Raw genomic sequence first — 20,125 nt, 5'->3', positions numbered from 1 at the left:
TTTGGCCATTCGTGTATTTTCTTCAGAGAAAAGCCTGTTCAGATCCTTTGCCCATTTTTGGGTCAGGTTATCATTTTATTACTCAATTCTCAGAGTCCTTTGTATATTTTAGTTACAAGTCCCTTACCAGATAAATGATTGGCAGATATTTTCTCCCATTCTGTTGTTTTTCATTTTCTTGATAGTGTCTGTTAAAGCACAAGTTTTTAATTTCAGGGAGATCTAATTTAACTACTTTTTCTTTTTTCTTGGTATGAAAAAGTGTTTTGGGTATAAAATCTGAAAAGCCGTTGCCAAACCCAAGATCATGAAGGTTTGCCTCTATTATTTCTTCTAAAGAGTTTCATAGTTTTGGCTCTTACATTTAGGTATTCGGTCTATTTTGAATTAATTTTTGCATCTAGTGTGAGGTAAGGATTCACCTTCATTCTTTTGCCGGTAAATATCCAGTTGTCCCAGCACCAACTGTTGGGAAGACCGTTCTTTCCCCATTGAATTGTCTTGGCATCCTTGCTGAAAATTAGTTGACCATAAACACATGGATTTACATCTGGACTCTCAATTGCATTCATCTGACCCCACTGTCTTGATTGCTGTAGGTTTGTAGCCAGTTTTGAAATTAGGAATTATGCCTCTTCCCATTTTTTTCAGGATTGTTTTGGATTTTTGAAATTCCATATGAATTTTAGAATCAGCTTTTTAGTTTCTACGAAGAAGTCAGCTGCGATTCTAATACAAACCATTGAATCTATAGATACAATTTGGAGAGTATTGCCACCTTAACAGTATTAAGTCTTGTGACCTGGGAACATGGAAGGTTTTCCCATTTATTTAGATCTTTGATTTCTTTCAACAGTGTTTTCTAGTTTTCAGAGTATAAGTTTTGTGCTTTTGGGGGAAGGGAGCTTATATTTGTTCCTTAGGTATCTTACTCTTTTTGATGATATTTCAAATGTAATTGTTTTCTTAATTTTGTTTTGGGATTGTTCCTTACAAGCGGATAGAAATACAAGAGATTTTTGTATATTGATCTTTATCCTTAACCTTGCTGACAACATTTTAGATCTAACAGATCATTAATGGATTCCTTAGGATTTTCTATATAAGATTATGCCATCTATGAATAGATACTTTTATATTCCCTTCCAGTCTGGATGCCTTTTATTTCATTTTCTTGTCTTACTACAAGAAATTAGTTGAATATTGAAGTGGCAAGACCACACATCATTATCTTGTTCCTGATCTTAGGAGGAAAGCGTTCCATCTTTCATCATTCAATATGATGTTATGGATTTTCGTAGATGCCATTTATCAGATTGAAGAAGTTAACTTCCAGTCCTACTTTATTGAATGTTTTTATCATGAAAAGGTGTTTTGTCAAATGCTTTTTCTTTGTTGAGATAATCATGTGGTTAATATGGTGTATTACATTGATTTTCATATATGGAACTAACATTTGCATCCTTGGGATAAATTCTGTTTGGTCACGATATATAATTCAGTTTATATGTAGCTGGATTTGGTTTACTAGTATATTGTTGAGGATTTTTATATTTGTATTCATAGGAGATATTGGTCTGTAGTATTCCTGTGATGTCTTTGGTTTTGTTATCAGGGTAATACTGGTCTCATAGAGTAATTTGGGATATGTTACCACCTCTTATACTTTTTAGAAGAGTTTGTGAAGACTTGGTACTAATTCTTCTTTAGTTTGGTAGAATTTTGCATTGAAGGCATCTGAGCCTGGGTTTTCCTTGTGGATAATTTATTATTATTAATTCAAACTTCACTTGTTATAGATCTATTCAGGTTGTTTATTTCTGCCTGAGTCATTTTCAGTGGTGTGTCTTTAGAGGAATATGTCTCTTTCATCTAAGTTTTCTAATTACTGGTATATAATTGTTCATAGTACTCCTTTAAAATCCTTTTTACCTCTGTCAGATCCATAGTGATGTCCCCTCTTTCATTTCTGATTCTGGTCATTTGAATCTGGCCGTCTTTTCTTTCTCTTTTCTTTTTCTTGATCAGTCTAGCTAAAGGTTTGGCTATTTTGTTGATCTTTTCAAAGAACCAGTCACTAATTTTCCCTATAGTTCTTCTGTTCCCTGTATCATAATTTCTGCTTCAATCTCCTTTTCCTTCTTTCTGCTTGCTTTAGGCTTAGTCTCCTTTTCTTTTTCCAGTGTCTTAAGGTGAAGGTTAGGCTATTAATTTGAAACCTTTCCTCGTTTTTAATATAGGTATGTCCAGCTATAAATTTCTTTCTGAGTACTGCTTCAGTTATATTCCATAATTCTAGTATATAACGTCTTCATTTTCAATTATCTCCAGGTACTTTCTAATTTCCCTTATGATTCTGCATTTGATTGACCCATTAGTTAGGAGTGTGTTAATTTCTACGTATTTGTGGGTTTCCCAAAATTCTCTCTGCTATTGCTTTCTAATTTCATTCTGTTGTAGTTGAAGAACATACTTCATATTATTTCAGTCCTTCATATTTATTGAGGTTTGTTTTACGGTTTAGCATAAAGCGTCTCCTGGAGAATATTGTATGTGCACTTGAGAAGAATGTATATCCTGTTGTTGGCTGGAGTGTTTTATAGATGTCTCTTAGGTCTAGTTGTCTCATAGAATTGAGCCTTCCATTTCCTTGTTGGTCTTCTCCCTAGCTGTTCTGCACATTACTGCGAGTGGGGTATGGAAGCCTCCAAGTATTATTTTTGAATTACCTATTTCTCCCTTCATTTCATTGAGTTTTTGCTTCATGTATTTTGTTGCTTTGTTATTAGGTACATATGTGTTTGTAATTGTTCTGTCTTCAGGATAGATTGCCATTTTTGTCATTGTAAAATATCCCTCTTTATCTCTGATAACATTTTTGTTTTAAAATCTATTTTGCCTGATATTAGTATAACCACTCCAGCTTTCTTTTGGTAGCTGTTTGAATGACCTATCTTTTCCTTCCTTCTGCTTTCAGTCTCTTTGTATCGTTGAGTATAAAGTGTTTCTCCAACAGACAGCATATAGTTGGATTTTTTTTTTAAAGTAGGCTCCACGCCCAGTGTGGAACCCAACTTGGGGCTTGAACTCACGACCCTGAGATCAAGACCCGAGCTGAGACCAAGAGTGAGATGCTTAACCAACTGAGACACCCAGGTGCCCCCTGGATCTTTTTTTTGAATCCCATCTGACAACCTCTGCTTCTGGATTGGATTAATTATTCACATTTAATGTTATTACCTGCTATGTTATTTTGAAAGACATTTCTTTTGTGTTCCTAAGTTATAAGGCCCCTTTCAAAGTTATGGCACCTTTCTGCTTCTTTTGAGAACAAGCTCCTCTGATAATGAACATGGCGGAGGAGAGATAAAGGCCGGGGGCAGAACTGGGGGTGGGCGAAGAGGGGAGTACATGTTGGAAGGGTGATCTCAGCCCCACATTTTTGATGCGGTGCCATTGAGGCACTTTCCATTTAGGACTCTCTCAAGCCAGTTTTCTCTACCCCATGTCATTTTCCTCTTTCTTTGTGGGTGAGAATCTTAAAGGTAAGGAACTTGTTAGTAATCTGCTCTTCAGTCAAAATCTCTGTGGTCTACCTTCTGATATTCCTTTCTAGTCACTAAAGAAGAAATTGGGGTCTTTGATTTTTGCCCAGCTTTCAGAGAGCTGCAGCTTAAAAGTGGAATGCTTTTCCGAAATTTAATAGGTGCCTGCCCTAATGGGCAGAACTTCACGAAGGACTAATTTCTGAATCCTCATTGAAGACAACTAAAAATGAATACACTCTGGATCCAGAGGGAGTCCTCTTGTGGCCCTAAGCCCCAGTTCTCTTCTGATCTGGTGTTTAATGGGGAGGAAGAAGGAAGAAGGTGGAAGCCTTGCCCTGCTGCTCAATGACAGAGGTTCAGCCTCATTCAGGGCCTGCAGAGATGCCGTTTTAAGCCCAGGGGGTGAACGGGATGCAGACGGATGGAAGCAGAGGCGGAATCTGCCCTGTGAGCAAACTCCTCAGCGGTGTGGCCTGAGGACACACTTCCAGAGAGCAGAGAAGAGAAGATGAAATGAGGACAAAGCGAGGAGGCTTGGGAGGTGCCAGAAAGTCCCCTCCCCCCCCCACAAGCACTTCACAGAAGGCCGCTGACGTCACTCTAAGCTCTGACTCCAAGTCTGAGGGGGCCAGCCCCTCAAGTCCATACCTAAAACAGTTCACAGAGTGGGCGGGCACCCCAGGCAGCCACCAAAGCCAGCACGTTGTTAGCCCAGAACTTTCTGTGAAGCAGAAGTGAGAGGTACACATCTCTTCAAGGGGCTTTGCTTCTCAGAGCTGGAGCCGCCTTTAAACTCTCCAGCCTGGGAGTCGTGAGAAGCCGCTTGCTTGTCGATAGCTTTGGCCGGAGTCAGGGTACTGTCTACAGACTGCTGTCAGGGGTGGAGCAGTCCTTCATGGATATGTCTCCTCTCAAGACAAGTGTTCTTTCTCTCTGTCACCTCTCTGGCTGCCTGCCCGGCCCCTTTTCTGTCTTGCGGGGCCTCACCCTGGCCAGCCTTCCGCATCTGCTGCCTGTGAGCTCACTGCTCCTGTCAGGATGCCATGAGGAGCAGAGGAGGGGTCACTCCCTCCCCTCGGCTCCTCTCTTCTGTGCTCGGTTGCCTCTGAGAACCAGGAGAGGACCTCCTGACCCACTGCTTTGCCTTGTTTGTGTCCGCAGGAACTTCTGCACTATTTAATCGGTACCTTGCTCCTCCTAATCGCCTCCATTGTGGCAGCCTCCAAGAGTTACAGCCAGAGCGGACTGGTCGCTGGAGCGGTGAGGACGGTCTCGGGGAACCTGCACGAATGAATTCACTTCTAGCGCATTTTCTTCCTGACGGGCAGTGAGGGGGTTGTTTTCTGGGGCCTTTCTTTCCCAGAAAAGTACCCATCAGAACCCACCTTGGTCCAGCCAACAGCAGTCTCCAAAGAGCCTAACTTGGGCCCACAGCACAGGGTCTCAGCAGCTGGTTGGTCAGGGCTCCTGGCACACTCAGATGGGCCCAGCAGCCCAGCCATCCCTCGGACAGCCACTCCGTACAGCTCGGGGCCAGTCGGTCTTAAGGCACATGGCCGTTTGGGTCATTTGTTGGTGGCTGCCTCAGAGCCACGCAGACCAAGATCCCGAGGCCTCTTTGGGGCGCAGGGGAAGAGCATGTGATCAGTTAGTGATACCTGCCATGAGTCCTAGCTTTGCTGGTCCTGATTTACAACAGTATTCAGGCCAGGAAACAACACTCCCAGACCTTTCAAAGGTGAAAATTAATCCATCTGATAGCCTGAATAGAAGCATGGAAATGTATAAAAATATAGTGCTGTGGGAGCTGTGTTTACCACACGTGTGCAAACATATATACATGGGTGTGTATAGATGTATATGTTTTTATTTTTAAAAGACTTATAGATTCCTGCCATCTGATTTCTGATTTAGGTAACTGGTTACAGTTTGGTGGCCTGTGGGCCAATACTGATTTGCCTCACTGATGAGCAGATGACATTTTTTAAATGAGTTTTTTTTTTTTTTTTTAAGAGAAAGGGAGAGAGAGCAGGTGCATGCGAGGGCAGAGGAGGGGCAGAGGCAGAGGGAGAGGGAGAATCTTAAGTGGGCTCCGTGTCAGCACAGGGCTCCATCTCACGACCCTGAGATCATGACCTGAGCCAAAATCAAGAGTCGGATGCTTAACTGACTGAGCTACCCGGGCGCCTCAATTTTTTAAATGAGTTTTAAGAAAAGTTCCACGGGACAGTCCCTCTTTCATTTACACGTGAGCAAAATTCTCCAGACTGCGCTGGGAGTGAGTTAATGCCTGGAATTCCACCGAGGGGTGGGGTCTGCCGTCCAAAGGGGGGCACAGGGCAGCACATCACTACAGAGGGGCAGCCAAGCCTCTGAACACTCATGGGCTTACGTGCCTCCCCCTGCGGTCCCCAAGGAGAGGCGTGGGTACCACCTACAGGTTACCACCCGTCTGACTACAGGCAGGCTGCTGAGGGAGACAGAGAAAACTGGTGCCCGTTGTGTTTCGGGACCACACGGGGGGAGGCTCCCCCTGGGTTTTACGATTCAGATTGCACACAAGCGTGTTTGTTAGCCCTGGAATCCCGGTAAGCCCCATTTATCATACACCATCTTGGTGCCTAGGACCAAGCCTCGGCCATGGGGGAGCAGAAGAAATAAAAAGATATGGTCCTTGCTTATGAGAAGATGGTAATCCAGTGTAGGAGTGGAGGCCAAAGCCCATGAAACAACAGCAAACAAGGCGGTGTCGTCCAGAAGAGCATTATGTAACGACATAATAAACTGTTCAATTATGCAGTGCAGACAGTAGGAGACGGGGATGGGGTCTCACATGCTAATTGTGCAGAACGGACAATGAGGGGCCGGGACAGGCTCCAATAGGCTAATTCTGTGGCGCAGACAATCGGTACAAAAGGAACCAAGGAGAGGGACCTGGGGGGAGGGGGTGGGCGTGGGCCCATGGGGGCAGCCGCTTCTGTGAACCAGCAGCCGGGCTTGAAAAGCAAACCAGACCCCTGGAGACCGTGCCCTTGGCCTGGCCGCTCCTGGGCTCTTCCTACTGCACGTCAGCCCATGGTTCTGGCCACCTCGTGTGTCCGGGAACACCTGGACAACAGTGGAGCGGGGCTCTGGGGCCAGATTCCTAGGGCCCGCATCCCATGTCCGGCCCTCGCTGGCTCTGTGGCCCTGGGCAAACTAGTTGACCTGCTGTCCCTCCATGTCCGTAGCTGCCCAACGAGGGAGAGGCGAGGACGACAGCAGCACCCACCTGGCAGGGTGGTGGGAGTTGAAGGGATCAGCGCACCTAAGGGGCCTGGCACACGGGCCGGCACGTAGCAGCTGGTCAGTAAGTCGTAGGCACTGCGCTGCTGCTGTTCGCAGGTGGGGAGCTGGCTTCAGGCGGCCGAGTGCCGGAGAGAAGGCAGGTGTGTGCTGCTTGTCCCTGGACCGTCGGATGAGCCCCACATGAGGCCCTTTTCCTCATCTTTAAATGACGCCGGACTGGGCTGGCTCAGCTTTCCTAGGCCAGGAGGTCAGCCGCTTGAGCCCTGGGGCGGAGCCTCAGAAAGGGAAGGGGCGCTGCCTTAACGGATTTTAGTCCGAGACTGCGAAATATGTGCAAACATAAAAGTATATGAAGGCCTCGGCTTCTGGCTGTTATCACACAGCTATAAAGCGAGAGAACAGGAAGCCATTGGGAATGAACTGCAGCACACTGCCCCATCAGTAACATCCATTTGAACGTTAGAAATTTGACAACCCAAGCTGAAATGTACAGTTCCACCTTTTCCTCTGTCGCTAGCCCAGCTAATTGTCTTGTACAGTGTCTTGGCCTCAGCTCAGTTTAAATACGAACCCGAACACGGGCCCTGAAGTGACCTGGAGTGAGGAGGGTCAGGACGTGGAGCCCAGAGCCTGAGGGCCAGGCCTGAACGAGGGCCCTGCTGGGGGAGCCCTGGGGACAGGGCCTCAGCCCTGCACCTGAGCAAGGACCAGGGGGTCAGGTCACTCGATTGCCCAGGCTCCCTCCAGGCCACAGCTGGTGCAGGGTGAGAAACGTAAAGGACAGCTTGAGTGATTGGGCCTTGGCCTGGGAACTCCCTTCCTCTCTGTCCTGTGCAGATCTTCGGGTTCGTGGCCACCTTCCTCTGCCTGGCGAGCATCTGGATGTCCTACAAGATCTCCTGTGTGACCCAGTCAGCAGGTGAGTTCCGGTTGTCTGAACACAGGCGATCTCCGAAAGTTCCCTCTGCTGGGGAACGGGAGGACAGCCTGTTGTGGAGTTCAACAGCACGGAAGCGCCCCACTGCAGGGGAGGCCTTGGGGTGTAGGGGCCCAGGTGGAAAGGAGAACCCAAGACCCTCTGCTCTCCTGTTTCCACAGCCCTCACATGTCCTCCTCTGATGCTGAAGTGTTTTCTTTAAATCAGTTTCCTAATGACAAAAATGAAGTGTAGAGAATTTAGAAAGTGCACGTAAAGAAAAAAAATGTTTCATGAAAACCACCTATCGTCACACTACCCAGAAATAGCAGCTGCTGGGTATCCGTCCTTCCAGTATGTCTTCTCTCTGGATGGATGGATGGATGGATGGATGGATGGATATAAAGATACATGGATAGGTACAAAGATATACAGATATATATGTTGCTTTTATTAAAGGATCAGACTTTCTGTGTTATTTGTAACCTGCTCTTATTCTCCTACTTAACCACCTATCAGGCGCTTTCCCCACAGGGTTGGTGATTCTTCTCCAACATGTTTTTTAAAAGAGTTTATTTATGTATTCATTCATTCATTCATTCATTCATTTTTAAGATTTTATTTTTAAGTGATCTCTACACCCACTGTGGGGCTCGAACCCCCAACCCTGAGATCAAGAGTCACACACTCCACCGACTGAGCCAGCCGGGCCCCCTCTTCTCCATCACTTTTAATGGTTCCGTGGTGTGGCGTTGACGCCACCGCACGTCTGCGTCATCATTTACTTAACTTGTCTCCTATTTGGGGTCCTTATGTTTTTGTTTTTTAATTCTTTGCTACTAAACAATGTTGAAAGAACATCCTTATAAACATAGCCCCATACTCATCCCTAATATCGTTTCTCTTTAGAATACATTGCTAGAAGGAACACTGCTGAGAGCTTGAGCCGTTTTGATGAATCCACCTCTCTACTGTACCAGCGCTTCCTTTCTTTGTTCTTCTTTCCTTTAAGAGAATACACTACAAAATACCAAAGCCTGTACAGTCTCTGGGCTGAGCTGCCCCGCAGAAGGGTTGTTTCATCAGTTTCCGTTTCCTTCCAGAAGCCGCTGACAAAAAGTTAACAGGGAGCCAGTCACAAAAGACCACAGGCTGTAGGATCCCATTGATAGGAAATGTGTTGACTGGGCTCATCCAAAGAGACAGAGAGTAGATGGGGGGGGGGGGGGTTGCTAGGGGCTGGGGGGGGCAGCAGATGGGCAGGGGGCCTCTTCTGGAAGTGAGGAGATACTCTCCCATCGCGGCGGCCAGTGCTGGCGCCATCCTGGGAGTAAATGAAAACCTTGGACGTGAGCACTTGAGGCGGGTAGATTGTACGGTACGCGGATTACGTCTCGGCCAAGCTGCTTAAGAAAAAAAAATGAAGGCTGGAAAGTAGAGAACGGGAAAGAGAGTTACTAGGTAACGGTGAAAGGTGACACGTGTACATACTGGCAGAAACATCCGGCTGAAAATTCACGAAGAAAGAGCCGAAAGCGCGAGGGGAGGCAGTTCAAGGCCCTCTGAGGCCAGGTCTGCGGGGGGAGGGGTGGGGATAGAAATCATCAGGCACTATTGGATGTTTTTCTCTTTGAGAGATGCATTTGGAAAGAATAAAATCACTCCCAGGGCGGTTGGTGCTGGGTGGAGAAAGGAAGTGCCCTGAGCCAAACTCGCCTCGGCCCCCCACCATGTGGCTTCTGCGTGGGCCCTGCCCTGCCAGCCGTGGGCCCTGCCCTGCCCGCCGCCTAACTTTGCCATTTCCTTCCCAAGATGCAGCTGTGTGACGCCACCCCAGGCCCGGCCCCGAGGGAGGCCCTGCGGACAGGAGGGTCAGGGGGCCAGCCTCCACGAAGGGCTTCTGACCCTGCGCTCTTGTGCCAAAGCCCCATCCACGCGGGTGGGCCCAGGAGGGGGCTTCGGCGTCCCTCCTGGGCTCCTGAGCCTCGCTGAGCCTCTCTTCCAGTCCTTGGAGAGCAGTCCTCCCCGCCTGGGAAGGAACACCAGCCTCCAGGGAAATCTGGTCTCTCCCTCCCGCTTTGAGAACCACCGCCTCAGGGACTGATGACCCCATTTAACACACGAGAGAGGGGTTTCTGAAAACTCCTGCCTAAATCTGCTTCTGCTTCACATTCCTCAGGGGAGTGGAGCCGCCTTAAGTCCTCTTACAGAAACCAAGCCGTCTTGTAATTGGTCTAGCTTGGAAAGCCCCTCTGGGAGAGACCCTCTTTCTTAAGTGAGGCGTGTCTGCAGAAAACCTCTGTGGTCAGCCTGTCTCCAGATACGGGATCCCGGCTCCTTTTGGGCCTCAGCCTTAATTCCCATTGTGTGTGTGTGTGTGTGTGTGTGTGTGTGTGTGTGTGTGTGTGTGGTGTGTGTGTGGGCGTGTGTGTGTTTTGTAATAAAATATTGACTTGGCCAATTGCACAAGGATTTCTTATTAACTGAGGCTGCAAACCAGTGGTAAAGTGATGGGGCCCACAAAGCTCATGGGGAAGCCTGGGGGCCCCGCCAGTGCGTGCGCATGCCACCCCCTCCCTGGAGGTGAGAACGGCAAAGGATGCAGAAGACACGGGCCCCTCGAGATTTGCATATTTTCAGAGTAAACTGGTGGCGAGGGGTGGAAGCCAGTACCGTTCACACAAGACAGAAAGCAGTACTCAACAGCAACACAAGTAGCCCTTAAGAAAAAGGTAGGAAATTCTGGTACATACTACAACTCCGATGAAGGTCAAAGACGTGATGCTGAGTGAAATAAGCCAGACACCAGAGGACAAGTGCTGAGTCCGTTCACAGGGGGTTCCTAGAGACGTTACAATTCAGAGACAGAAAGTAGAAAGGTGGTGGCCAGGGACTGGGGGGTTCGAGTTTAATGGGTACAGCTTCCGTTTGGGAAGATGGAAGCGTTCTGGCGATGGATGGTGGCAGTTACCCCACAACATAAGTAATTAATGCCGCTGCACTGCACACCTGGAGATTGTCCAATTGGTAAGTTTTACGTCACGTATATTTTATCACAATTTTTTTAAAAAAGCAATACAAGACTTTCTGGCAAGGCACCTGTGCAGCTGGAAGAGCAGTCTGGGGCGTGGGGAAGACAGAGACCCGGGTCACACCCAGCGCGAGGCTGACGGCATGGCCGGCGCAATGTTCTGACAGGTGCTAGAGGAGACGGGCTGTGGAATGCGTGTGTCTTCCCTAAACCAGGCCCTCTCTGGGACTGCTTAGCCCAGGGGCAGTACCCCTGTGTAACCCCCAACTCCATACCCAGCACCCCAGCTCCCAGCACAGGGAGGTGACCCACTGGACAGTCGCGGCCAGGCTGAACCGAGTAAAGACGTGAGAAGAGGGAAGACTGGACCCTGGAGGGAGGAGAGGGAGTCAGGGGCCAACCTGCGCCCCCAGGAAAGGGTGTTGGCACCTGTGTTTTGAGGGGGCACTGGGAGACGAGGCCAAAGCTGGTCTGCCCAAGTCCTCTCCACGGGCAGGCAGCTCCCTGGCCAGCAGAGCCTCCCCGGGCCTGGCCTACGCCTTGGGGTGGGAGAGATGGAAGATGGAGGGTGGCGCTCTCCCTTGGGGAAGCCTCTGCCACCCACAAGAAAAACTTGCTCAGAGAGGTCCTCCGCGACAGTCTTGGTGTGGTTCTCTTCAGCGGGCTGGTGTGGGCAGCAGTAAAACTGCCCTACACCTACCCTGAACGGACTGGCAGTGGAGCGGGGACCCAAGGAGAAAGCCGAGTTCCCAGCCAGGTTGGCAGTAGAGCTGGGATTTGAGTCTGGGTCTGGCCCCTTCCTGGGCCTGGCCTGTGACCACCATACCCAGGGCCTCGGGAATGGCCAGACAGGAGCTGGCCTACGCCAGCTGGCTTCATCCACAGGCAGTTGGCTCTGGTGTCTGCAGACAGGCCCAGGGAAGGAAACAAGTGTGCTCCTGCGGGAGGCCCTGGCCTGACACACTCCTTGTGCTTGCAACCGTGTGCTAGAAGCTTCTCTTCCAGACACATTTGCCTGCTCAGCCCAACAGCCAGGATGATAAGATGATCCAGAGCTGGCCCATTCCGCGTGCTACCATCTCCCACCCAGGTCTCCTCCCCAGCATGAAAAGCTAACTTTGTTGCCATGGAAACACTGGGGTCTCTGGGGCCTCTCCTCAGCAACCAGCACTTTGAACATCCTGTGAACTCTCAGGGGTGCTTCGGGGGCCTCATGGATGTCTGATTTTATGTGCAAAGTATAGGTTAACCCCTTAAACCACACACTCTCCTGTTCTCAGTAGCAAACACTGACCCTGGAACCCCTCGACCCCCCTCCCCCAGTTTCCCTCACTTTGGTTAGCTTCAGGGGACACTGGCCTTGCGACCTCTGGGTGAGGAAGACCCCAAGTGTGTGAGGCTAGGGTCCTGGGTGTTCTGGGCGAGCCAGGATTTCTCCGTCCCCGCCCAGCCAACACAAAGCAGGGGAATGAAACTGGGAGATGAGGCTACAACCCCAGTGATCTTACTCCAAATTGTGGGCATTTCAAATTAATCCTGTTCTTATGGACTGACTTTACAATAAGTATATATAACTGTAAATAGGTCATTTATATTAATATCCTATTTCCTGTTTTATATAATGGAGTTTCATATGGTTTAGATTGAAAAAGGGGATTTCTCTGCTTAAAAATAAAAAAGCATTCAGAACCCCCTGAGAGGAAGGGAGCGGCCAGGCTGGGCACCAGGGGGCTGGCCAGAGCGACCAGCCCAGGCTGGGGGGGGCGGGGGGACACTGAGGGGCCTCCTCATGAAGACCACCAGGAGGCTAACTGGAGCCTGTGGACCTCGTGAGGCGAATGAGGCAACCGGTGGCTCGCTGGGGTTTTCTTGTAATTTTCTCTGTACATGAGAATTATGCAAATGAGAAAGACCACGGTTAACTCCACACAGAGTTGTGCAGAAAAGGAAATGTCTCGGTATCCAGTGTGCCCTTTGGCTCAATTCTGAAGGGCGATGACAGCCAGAATAATGGACCCAATGAATATCCATCTGACCCAAACTGTGAAAAACCCTCATTGCCCGGGGAAGGGGGCGCAGGAGGAAGGGGCAGCAGCCCACGGTTGCCAGATCCCCCCAAGTGCCCGAAAAAAGTGGAAGTCTGGATTTTTAGGCTAAATATTTCCTGAGTTTTAAAGGCTGCCAAACAGACTTTTAAAAGCTACACTTCAAGCCGGACCAGACCCACGCGGAGGCTTTGCGCAGCCCGCGGGCCCTCGCTTTGCCACCCTGCCGGCCGTGCGGGTTCCGGGGAGGGAGGGGGTCGGGCAGCCGGAAGTCAGGGCCGAGGCCGCAGCGCGCCCAGGCTTCGCGGGCCGGCACCTGCTTCCTCCCGAAACCCGAAGGCAGCGCGCGGGGCGGGGGCCCTCCCCGGGGAGTCCCCGGGGTCCCCTGCCAGCAGCTGCTCCCGCTGGTGCCCTGCCACCCCTCTCGCAGCTGGCCTCAACTTTCCTTTTGCGAAAACAAAACCCTGCGGCGGCGCAGGTGGCCGCCGGGCGCGTCCTCGCCTAGCAGCGCGCGCCCTCTTGTGGCAGCGGGGCGCAGCGCGGCATTTAACCTTGAACTGTGACTGGGCAAGCTTCCCGTTTCCTCACCCCTCCGCATCTCTTCCCCTCCCAGCGTAACTTCCTGACCCTCCCATTCACCACATCTTCGCTTTTCTTATTATATAGCTCTACTGCAGTTATATGGATTGCCTAGAAAGGGCATACAATTACAGTAGTTATTTGTAACTAAATGAAACGGCACCACGCCCTATGTAATCTTTTGGGACTTCATTCACAGTCACCCCCTCCTCCCCTTTATGAAACACATCCTCTGGGCCTCACGCGTGTCTTGATCCAGCCACAACCGCAGTGCCAGTCCTGCAAGGGCTATGACTGACTTCATGCCATTGTAACCACACAGCCGTGCTCCAGACCTCCACTGACGTCTGCGGACTCTCCTGTGGACGCTGCCAGGGACCCCAGCCAGCACCCACACGTGTGCAACCGGCAAGTGCAGGACGGTGCCTGCCCGGGGGTAATAGCGGCCCATGGGACACGGGTTCAGTGGATACATCTGTTCTCCTCTCCCGGGACAAACTGTCCTGAGGCAGGTTTTACATCACTTCTCCAAGACAGTTCTGTGGGACCAAGGGCAGAGTCACACAGTGGTGGCCAACTCAGTTACGCATCCTTCTACTGGCTCTCTTCTTCCCAGCCTCACTCCTGCCACACGTGGTTCGGCTGGATATGTGGGCACAAGCAGGAAATACACAGTGGCTGCATGAATAGCCTTCCTCAGGGGTGGCCTTGGAAGATGGGAATGAGGGGAAATAACTCCAATGGTCGAAGCTCTTTGCAGGGCATCCGATCACCCACTGGGGTAGAAGTGGCCCAAGCACAAAAGATAGAGCCTTGGGGAGAGGTGAGTGGCCAGGGGTCTGGGAAGAGAAAGACCAGTAAGGCCCTGGGGGTGGGGGTGGGGGGGCAGAAAGCCACCCAAATTCTCAAACAGGCAAGTCATTTGAACGAGATGGGGATTTCCTACAAAATAAAAATCCTGGGTAACGAGGCCATTGGATGCCAGGAAAAAAGGCAGCCGAGGGGAAAACAAAAACCTTGCCCACGCCCATACATTTTAGGATTAAGAGTCAAGAGAAGAGAGAAGGAATAGGCCAGGAGGAGCCAGACGGGCTGGGGGCTGTGAGGGCGCCCAGAACAGCAGAAGAGAAAACCTGGGGCGGATTTCACAGCGCCTGTGGAGCAAAGACCTCAATCGGAGCTGAAACCGTTCGGACTGCGGGACAAGGAGGCACAAGAATCAGGTACAGGACTGGGTCTCCGGATTCTACCCCACTCTGGAGCAAGCCCCAAGTATTGCTCAGCTTACTAGATACTGGCTGTAGTTTTGTGGTTTTGTGGGCGTTTTGTTTTTTGGTCTGGACTCTGCTCGCTGCTCTTTTGCAAGAATCTGCTCACAGGACACACTCAGGGCGACCCCTATTGGTGGCTCATACAAGGGTCAGTCAGAGGCTGAGCCGACAATGGGGTGATTACCCATAAAGCCTGCCCAGAATGATGATGGAAACCGTGCCTTTTCCTGGGAGAAGAAGGACATTGTCTTCTCCAACAAGGTTTCATACAGCCAGGGGTGCCGTGCAAACTTCAAAGCTGCCTTTTAGTGGAACACCCTGGCTAGCCGATGGAAGCCGGCTTGTTGGGAGACTGTGGAAACTTCAAGAACGTGGTCCTGTCCATTTCCACAGTGCGCGACATCATCCAAGAGAATGAATGTGTTGCTACCATCATACCTGGTTCTTGGTTTGCAGCTGATGGCATTGTTAATACTTGATTTTCAGCTCTCCTTGTTAGGGGCGGGGGCAGGGGCATGGAGTGGGGGAATGTGCCCTCCCCTGGCAGCATACTCTTGTATTACTTCGAATTCTCCGGAGACCAAGCATGCGACACCTAGTGTGATGTGACTGCACGGTGGCTATGCATTTCCATAACAGCTCCACGGAGAAAACTGCTTTTGCTGCATGACATGCCATCCCAGCACAGCTGCTGAAAGCCCGATGGGCCCTAACTGAGGACAGAACCCAAGTGTCCTGCCCTCTAAGCGATCGTCTTGGAAGCTGTGTCACAGCTCCAGGACCTAGTTCGCAATGAAGTTAGGACAAACTGGGCGCCTGGGTGGCTCAGGCAGTTAAGCGTCTGCCTTCGGCTCAGCTCATGATCCCAGGGTCCTGGGATGGTGCCCCACATCGGGCTCCCTGCTCAGTGGGGAGTCTGCTTCTCCCTCTTGCCTCTCTGTCTCTCATGAATAAATGAATAAAATCTTAAAAAAAAAAAAAGTGAGGACAAGCTTTGTAGTGGCCACCAACTACAAAAGAAGTCACGCCACACCAAAATACGCTTTGCCTATTAGCTGTCGGAGACAGCACACCCCAAACCCAGGAATATTCCTACAGCCTCCACCCGAGTCATCGGACGCATGTCTGCTGGAGTGAGGGCCCCAACAAGGAGGTCTTAGGGGCAATTCAGGCAGCAGTAAATGCCTTACCCTAGAGCCTCTGTTTCCCTCAGACCTCGAGGCACGACAGGTGTCTGACTGACTGCGCAGCTGACAGGTGCCGCTAGCCATCAGAACTCCTCGGCTTCTGGGCCTGTGAGCTGTGGAATCTGAGGACTTCCTCTTGCTGTGGAGAGGCAACTGCTGGAGTTCCTGAGCCCTAAACCAAACCGCTTCCAATCTCACATTCTCATCTTGCAACTCTGAACTAGATTCCATAGGTGGGACAAGACCCAGAAAGTCCTCTCCTTTTTTTTTTTTTTTTTAATTTTGTTATGTTAGTCACCATGCAGTACATCCTTACTTTTTGATATAATGTTCCAGGATTCATTGTTTGCGTATAACACCCAGTGCACCGTGTAATACATGCCCTCCTTACTACCCATCACCAGGCTAGCCTATCGCCCCACCCCCTCTCCTCTGAAGCCCTCAGTTTGTTTCCCAGAGTCCATAGTCTCTCATGGTTTGTCTCCCCCTCTGATTCCCCCCCATTCAGTTTTCCCTTCCTTCTCCTAATGTTCTACATGCTATTCCTTACGTTCCACATATGAATGAAACCATGTGATAATTGTCTTTCTCTGCTTAGCTTATTTCACTTAGCATAATCTCCTCCAGTGCCATCCATGTCATTGCAAATGGTGGGGATTCATCCTTTCTGATGGCTGAGTAATATTCCATTGTGTATATGGACCACACCTTCGTTATCCATTCGCCTGTTGAAGGGCATCTCGGCTCCTTCCACAGTTTGGCCATTTTGGACATTGCTGCGATGAACATTGGGATGCATGTGGCCGTTCTTTTCACTACGTCTGTATCTTTGGGGTAAATACCCAGTAGTGCAATTGCTGGGTCATAGGGTAGCTCTATTTTTAACTTTTTGAGGAACCTCCATACTGTTTTCCAAAGTGGCTGTACCAACTTGCATTCCCACCAACAGTGTAAGACGGTTCCCCTTTCTCCACATCCTTGCCAACATTTGTTGTTTCCTGCCTTGTCGATTTTTGCCATTCTAACGGGTGTAAAGTTGTATCTCAATTTGGTTTTGATTTGATTTTCCCTGATGGCTAATGATGTTGAATTTTTTTTCATGTGTGTTAGCCATTCATATATCTTCTTTCGAGAAGTGTCTGTTCATGTCTTCTGCCCATTTTTTGACTTGATTATTTGTTTTTTGGGTGTTGAGTTTGAGAAGTTCTTTATAGATCTTGGATACCAGCCCTTTATCTCCCATTCTGTGGGTTGCCTCTTTGTTGACTGTTTCCTTTGCTTTGCAGAAGCTTTTTATCTTGATGGAGTCCCAATAGTTCATTTTCGCTTTTGTTTCCCTTGCCTTTGGAGACGTGTCTTGAAAGAAGTTGCTGGGGCCAGTGTCGAAGAGGTTACTGCCTATGCTCTCCTCTAGGATTTTGATGGATTCCTGTCTCACACTGAGGTCTTTCATCCATTTAGAGTTTATCTTTGTGTACAGTGTAAGAGAATGGTCGAGTTTCATTCTTCTGTGTATAGATGTCCAATTTTCCCCAGAAAGACCTCTCCTGAGAAGAAAATGGATCTTCTGATGAAGGACCAAACCCAGCTCCCAAGCCTTTAGTCATCTTCACAAACAGGTGGTTACCCAATCATTAGACAGAAATAGTGTTTTCCCTAATGAATTGCTGGTTTAATGAAGGTCTCACCTACCAAATAAGCCAGCTGACAAGAATCCGTGATGAAAGAGCCCACCCACCTTCAAGGCGAGCAGGTCCTCTGCAACACTATAGCCATCCAGGTGTGGTAAACAGGTCACGGCCCACAGCTGTGAACACCCCGTGCAATGGGCTGAACACGTGGGACTTCTAGCCAGGGTGCACATACCCGAGATCTAGTGAACAACATCTGTACACTGGCTCCCGGGCTGTCACTACTGGCCTAGCTGTGTGGTCAGATGTTTGGGCCATCCAGGACTGGACTAGTGACGACATCATACATTGAGTGAGGCCCCCATGGAAACACATAACTAGTTAATTAGACACAATATTTCTGTGATATCCATGGTTATGTGAACCAACCACATCCAGATAAAAGCACTGAGACGAACATGTGGAAGGTGAGGAAGGTGTTAAAACAAGTAAAAACTACTAGGCCATAACAGATGGGAAGAACTGATAGGCATTACTTCTAAGGTCTTAGTATCGTTCAGGAGTTGAGTAGGGGTACCGATTACCCTTGTTTTCAGAACGTCAAACATGCGTGCTACAAGTATGAAGAGCATTACTGAAGAATTTTACCTAACAAAAGTAGCAGGAATGACAGTCACCATTTTGCAACTTCTGATAACAGATGTAGAGAAAGGTCACGGGATAGAAACTGTGAACTACAAAGTTGATGGGAACCTTGATGGTGGGAGAGATCCGATGCCAGCCCCCGAACCACGAAGGGTACGGTGAGGGCAGGCCTGCTCAGGAGCCTGGCGAAGTCCACAGCATCCACCCGCAAAACAACCTGGACAAAAGGAAAAGACTCATCTGATGTTCAGCAAGCCTTTAGAGCTCTCTTTCAGTTTAGAGGAAACACGGGGAAGAGAGGAACAGGTTAATGACACAAGGACACGAATAAATCCAGGATGTGAGACGTCCTAGAGGAATCCACAAACTCTCAGAGGTAACAAGAGATGTCAGCAACAGTGCTGGATACGAGATCCCTGACAGTCTCTCCAAATCCCAATCCACTATTCTAATCGGAGTACATAATTTTTAAAATAAAGATCCCATTCTGGAAACCTGCAGAAATAAAGTATCTCGGACAAATCTGACAAAAGGCGTGCAGAACCTTCATGAAGAAAACCATCAGACTTGACTTGGAAAACAATAAGGGACCCAAATCACTGGAGATTCTAGGTTCATGATGAAGTTTAATCGTAAATCATTTCCCCCAAAATTAATCTATAAATTCACTGCAATTCCAAGAAAAAAAATAATGAGGGCTTTTTATGGAATTTGCCAAACCTATCTTAAAATTTTATATAAAGTACCTCTGTAACCCTTCTCTCAATTTTACTGCAAACCTATATATAACTAGTCTCAACTAAGTCTTTAAAATAGGGGGCACCTGGGCGGCTCAGTTGGTTAAGCATCTGCATTTGGCTCAGGTCACGATCCCAGGGTCCTGGGATTGAGCCCCACATCGGGCTCCCTGCTCAGCGGGGAGCCTGCTTCTCCTCTCCCTCTGCCCCTCACCCAACCCGCTTGTGCTCTCTATCTCAAATAAGTAAATAAAATCTTTCTTAAAAAGTGCCAATAGAACAATTTTGATCTTGTCCTATTAGATATTAATCCTTTCTCACGACTGTGGTATTAGCCTAGGTATAGAAAAACAGCCCAAGAAAGCCAGCCCTGGACCCACACATATACATAAACCTGGTAAACAACGGAGGGAACACCGTTGTCTCTTAGAGGAGCAAAGAGTCACTTGCTAACACGAGAAATCAAGATGGCACGCGGTACTCACACCACACACAGAAATCAAGGTACGTTCAAGTACTAAATATAAAATGCAAATCTTTGGGGCGCCTGGGTGGCACAGCGGTTAGGCGCCTGCCTTCGGCTCAGGGCGTGATCCCAGCGTTACGGGATCGAGCCCCACATCAGGCTCCTCCGCTATGAGCCTGCTTCTTCCTCTCCCGCTCCCCCTGCTTGTGTTCCCTCTCTCGCTGGCTGTCTCTATCTCTGCCAAATAAATAAATAAAATCTTTAAAAAAAATGCAAATCTTTAAGCATTTTGGAAAGCAGAGAACCTCTCTGACCTTGAGGTAACACAAATCAATAAGCAAAAACGCAAAGTTAAAATGTATAGACTTTGAGAAGGTATTTCCAAGGCTTATTACCAACAAAGGATAACATCCATACTAGGTCAAGAATTCTCACATGAGTTAAAAAAAAAACAAACACTTCAATGTGAAAGAAAGGCAACGAATGTAAACGAACAACTCTTTGACGTGGGGAAGCCTAAAAGGTCAACAACCAAATGAGAAGATGATCAAGGACAATCAGGAAAGTGAACAAATGAGAGCTCTTCCATCCCAGCTCAGCAGAACTGTTCAGCCGAACTAACACTCCATGCCAGACAAGAATAAGGAAATAAGCACCCCCATGTGCCGCTGAGGAGTCTCCACTTTGGAGACCATTTGGAACTATTTCGCCGTGTTGGAATTGCACACACCCTCGTGACACGTTTTATTTCTAAGTACACACTCTACATATGACTCTTGCA

The 20,125-nt window shown here is 48.7% G+C and overlaps 1 protein-coding gene across 1 annotated transcript in view; it reads left to right on the top strand.

The window, feature by feature from the left end:
- Window positions 1-12,504, top strand: part of CMTM7 (CKLF like MARVEL transmembrane domain containing 7) — a 53,747-nt gene extending 41,243 nt beyond the window's left edge. Inside the window, exons 3-5 of the mRNA XM_045776109.2 lie at window positions 4,710-4,808; window positions 7,674-7,755; window positions 9,565-12,504. Coding sequence (XP_045632065.1) covers window positions 4,710-4,808; window positions 7,674-7,755; window positions 9,565-9,578 — 195 coding nt within the window. The 3' untranslated portion in view covers window positions 9,579-12,504. The remainder of the gene's footprint in view (window positions 1-4,709; window positions 4,809-7,673; window positions 7,756-9,564) is intronic.
- The last annotated feature ends 7,621 nt before the right edge of the window (window positions 12,505-20,125 follow it).

This window comes from Ursus americanus, chromosome 20 (assembly GCF_024610735.1).
Source record: "Ursus americanus isolate L20-20 chromosome 20, mUrsAme1.1.p, whole genome shotgun sequence".
NCBI lineage: Eukaryota > Metazoa > Chordata > Mammalia > Carnivora > Ursidae > Ursus > Ursus americanus.
This window is presented reverse-complemented; position numbering and strand designations above follow the sequence as displayed.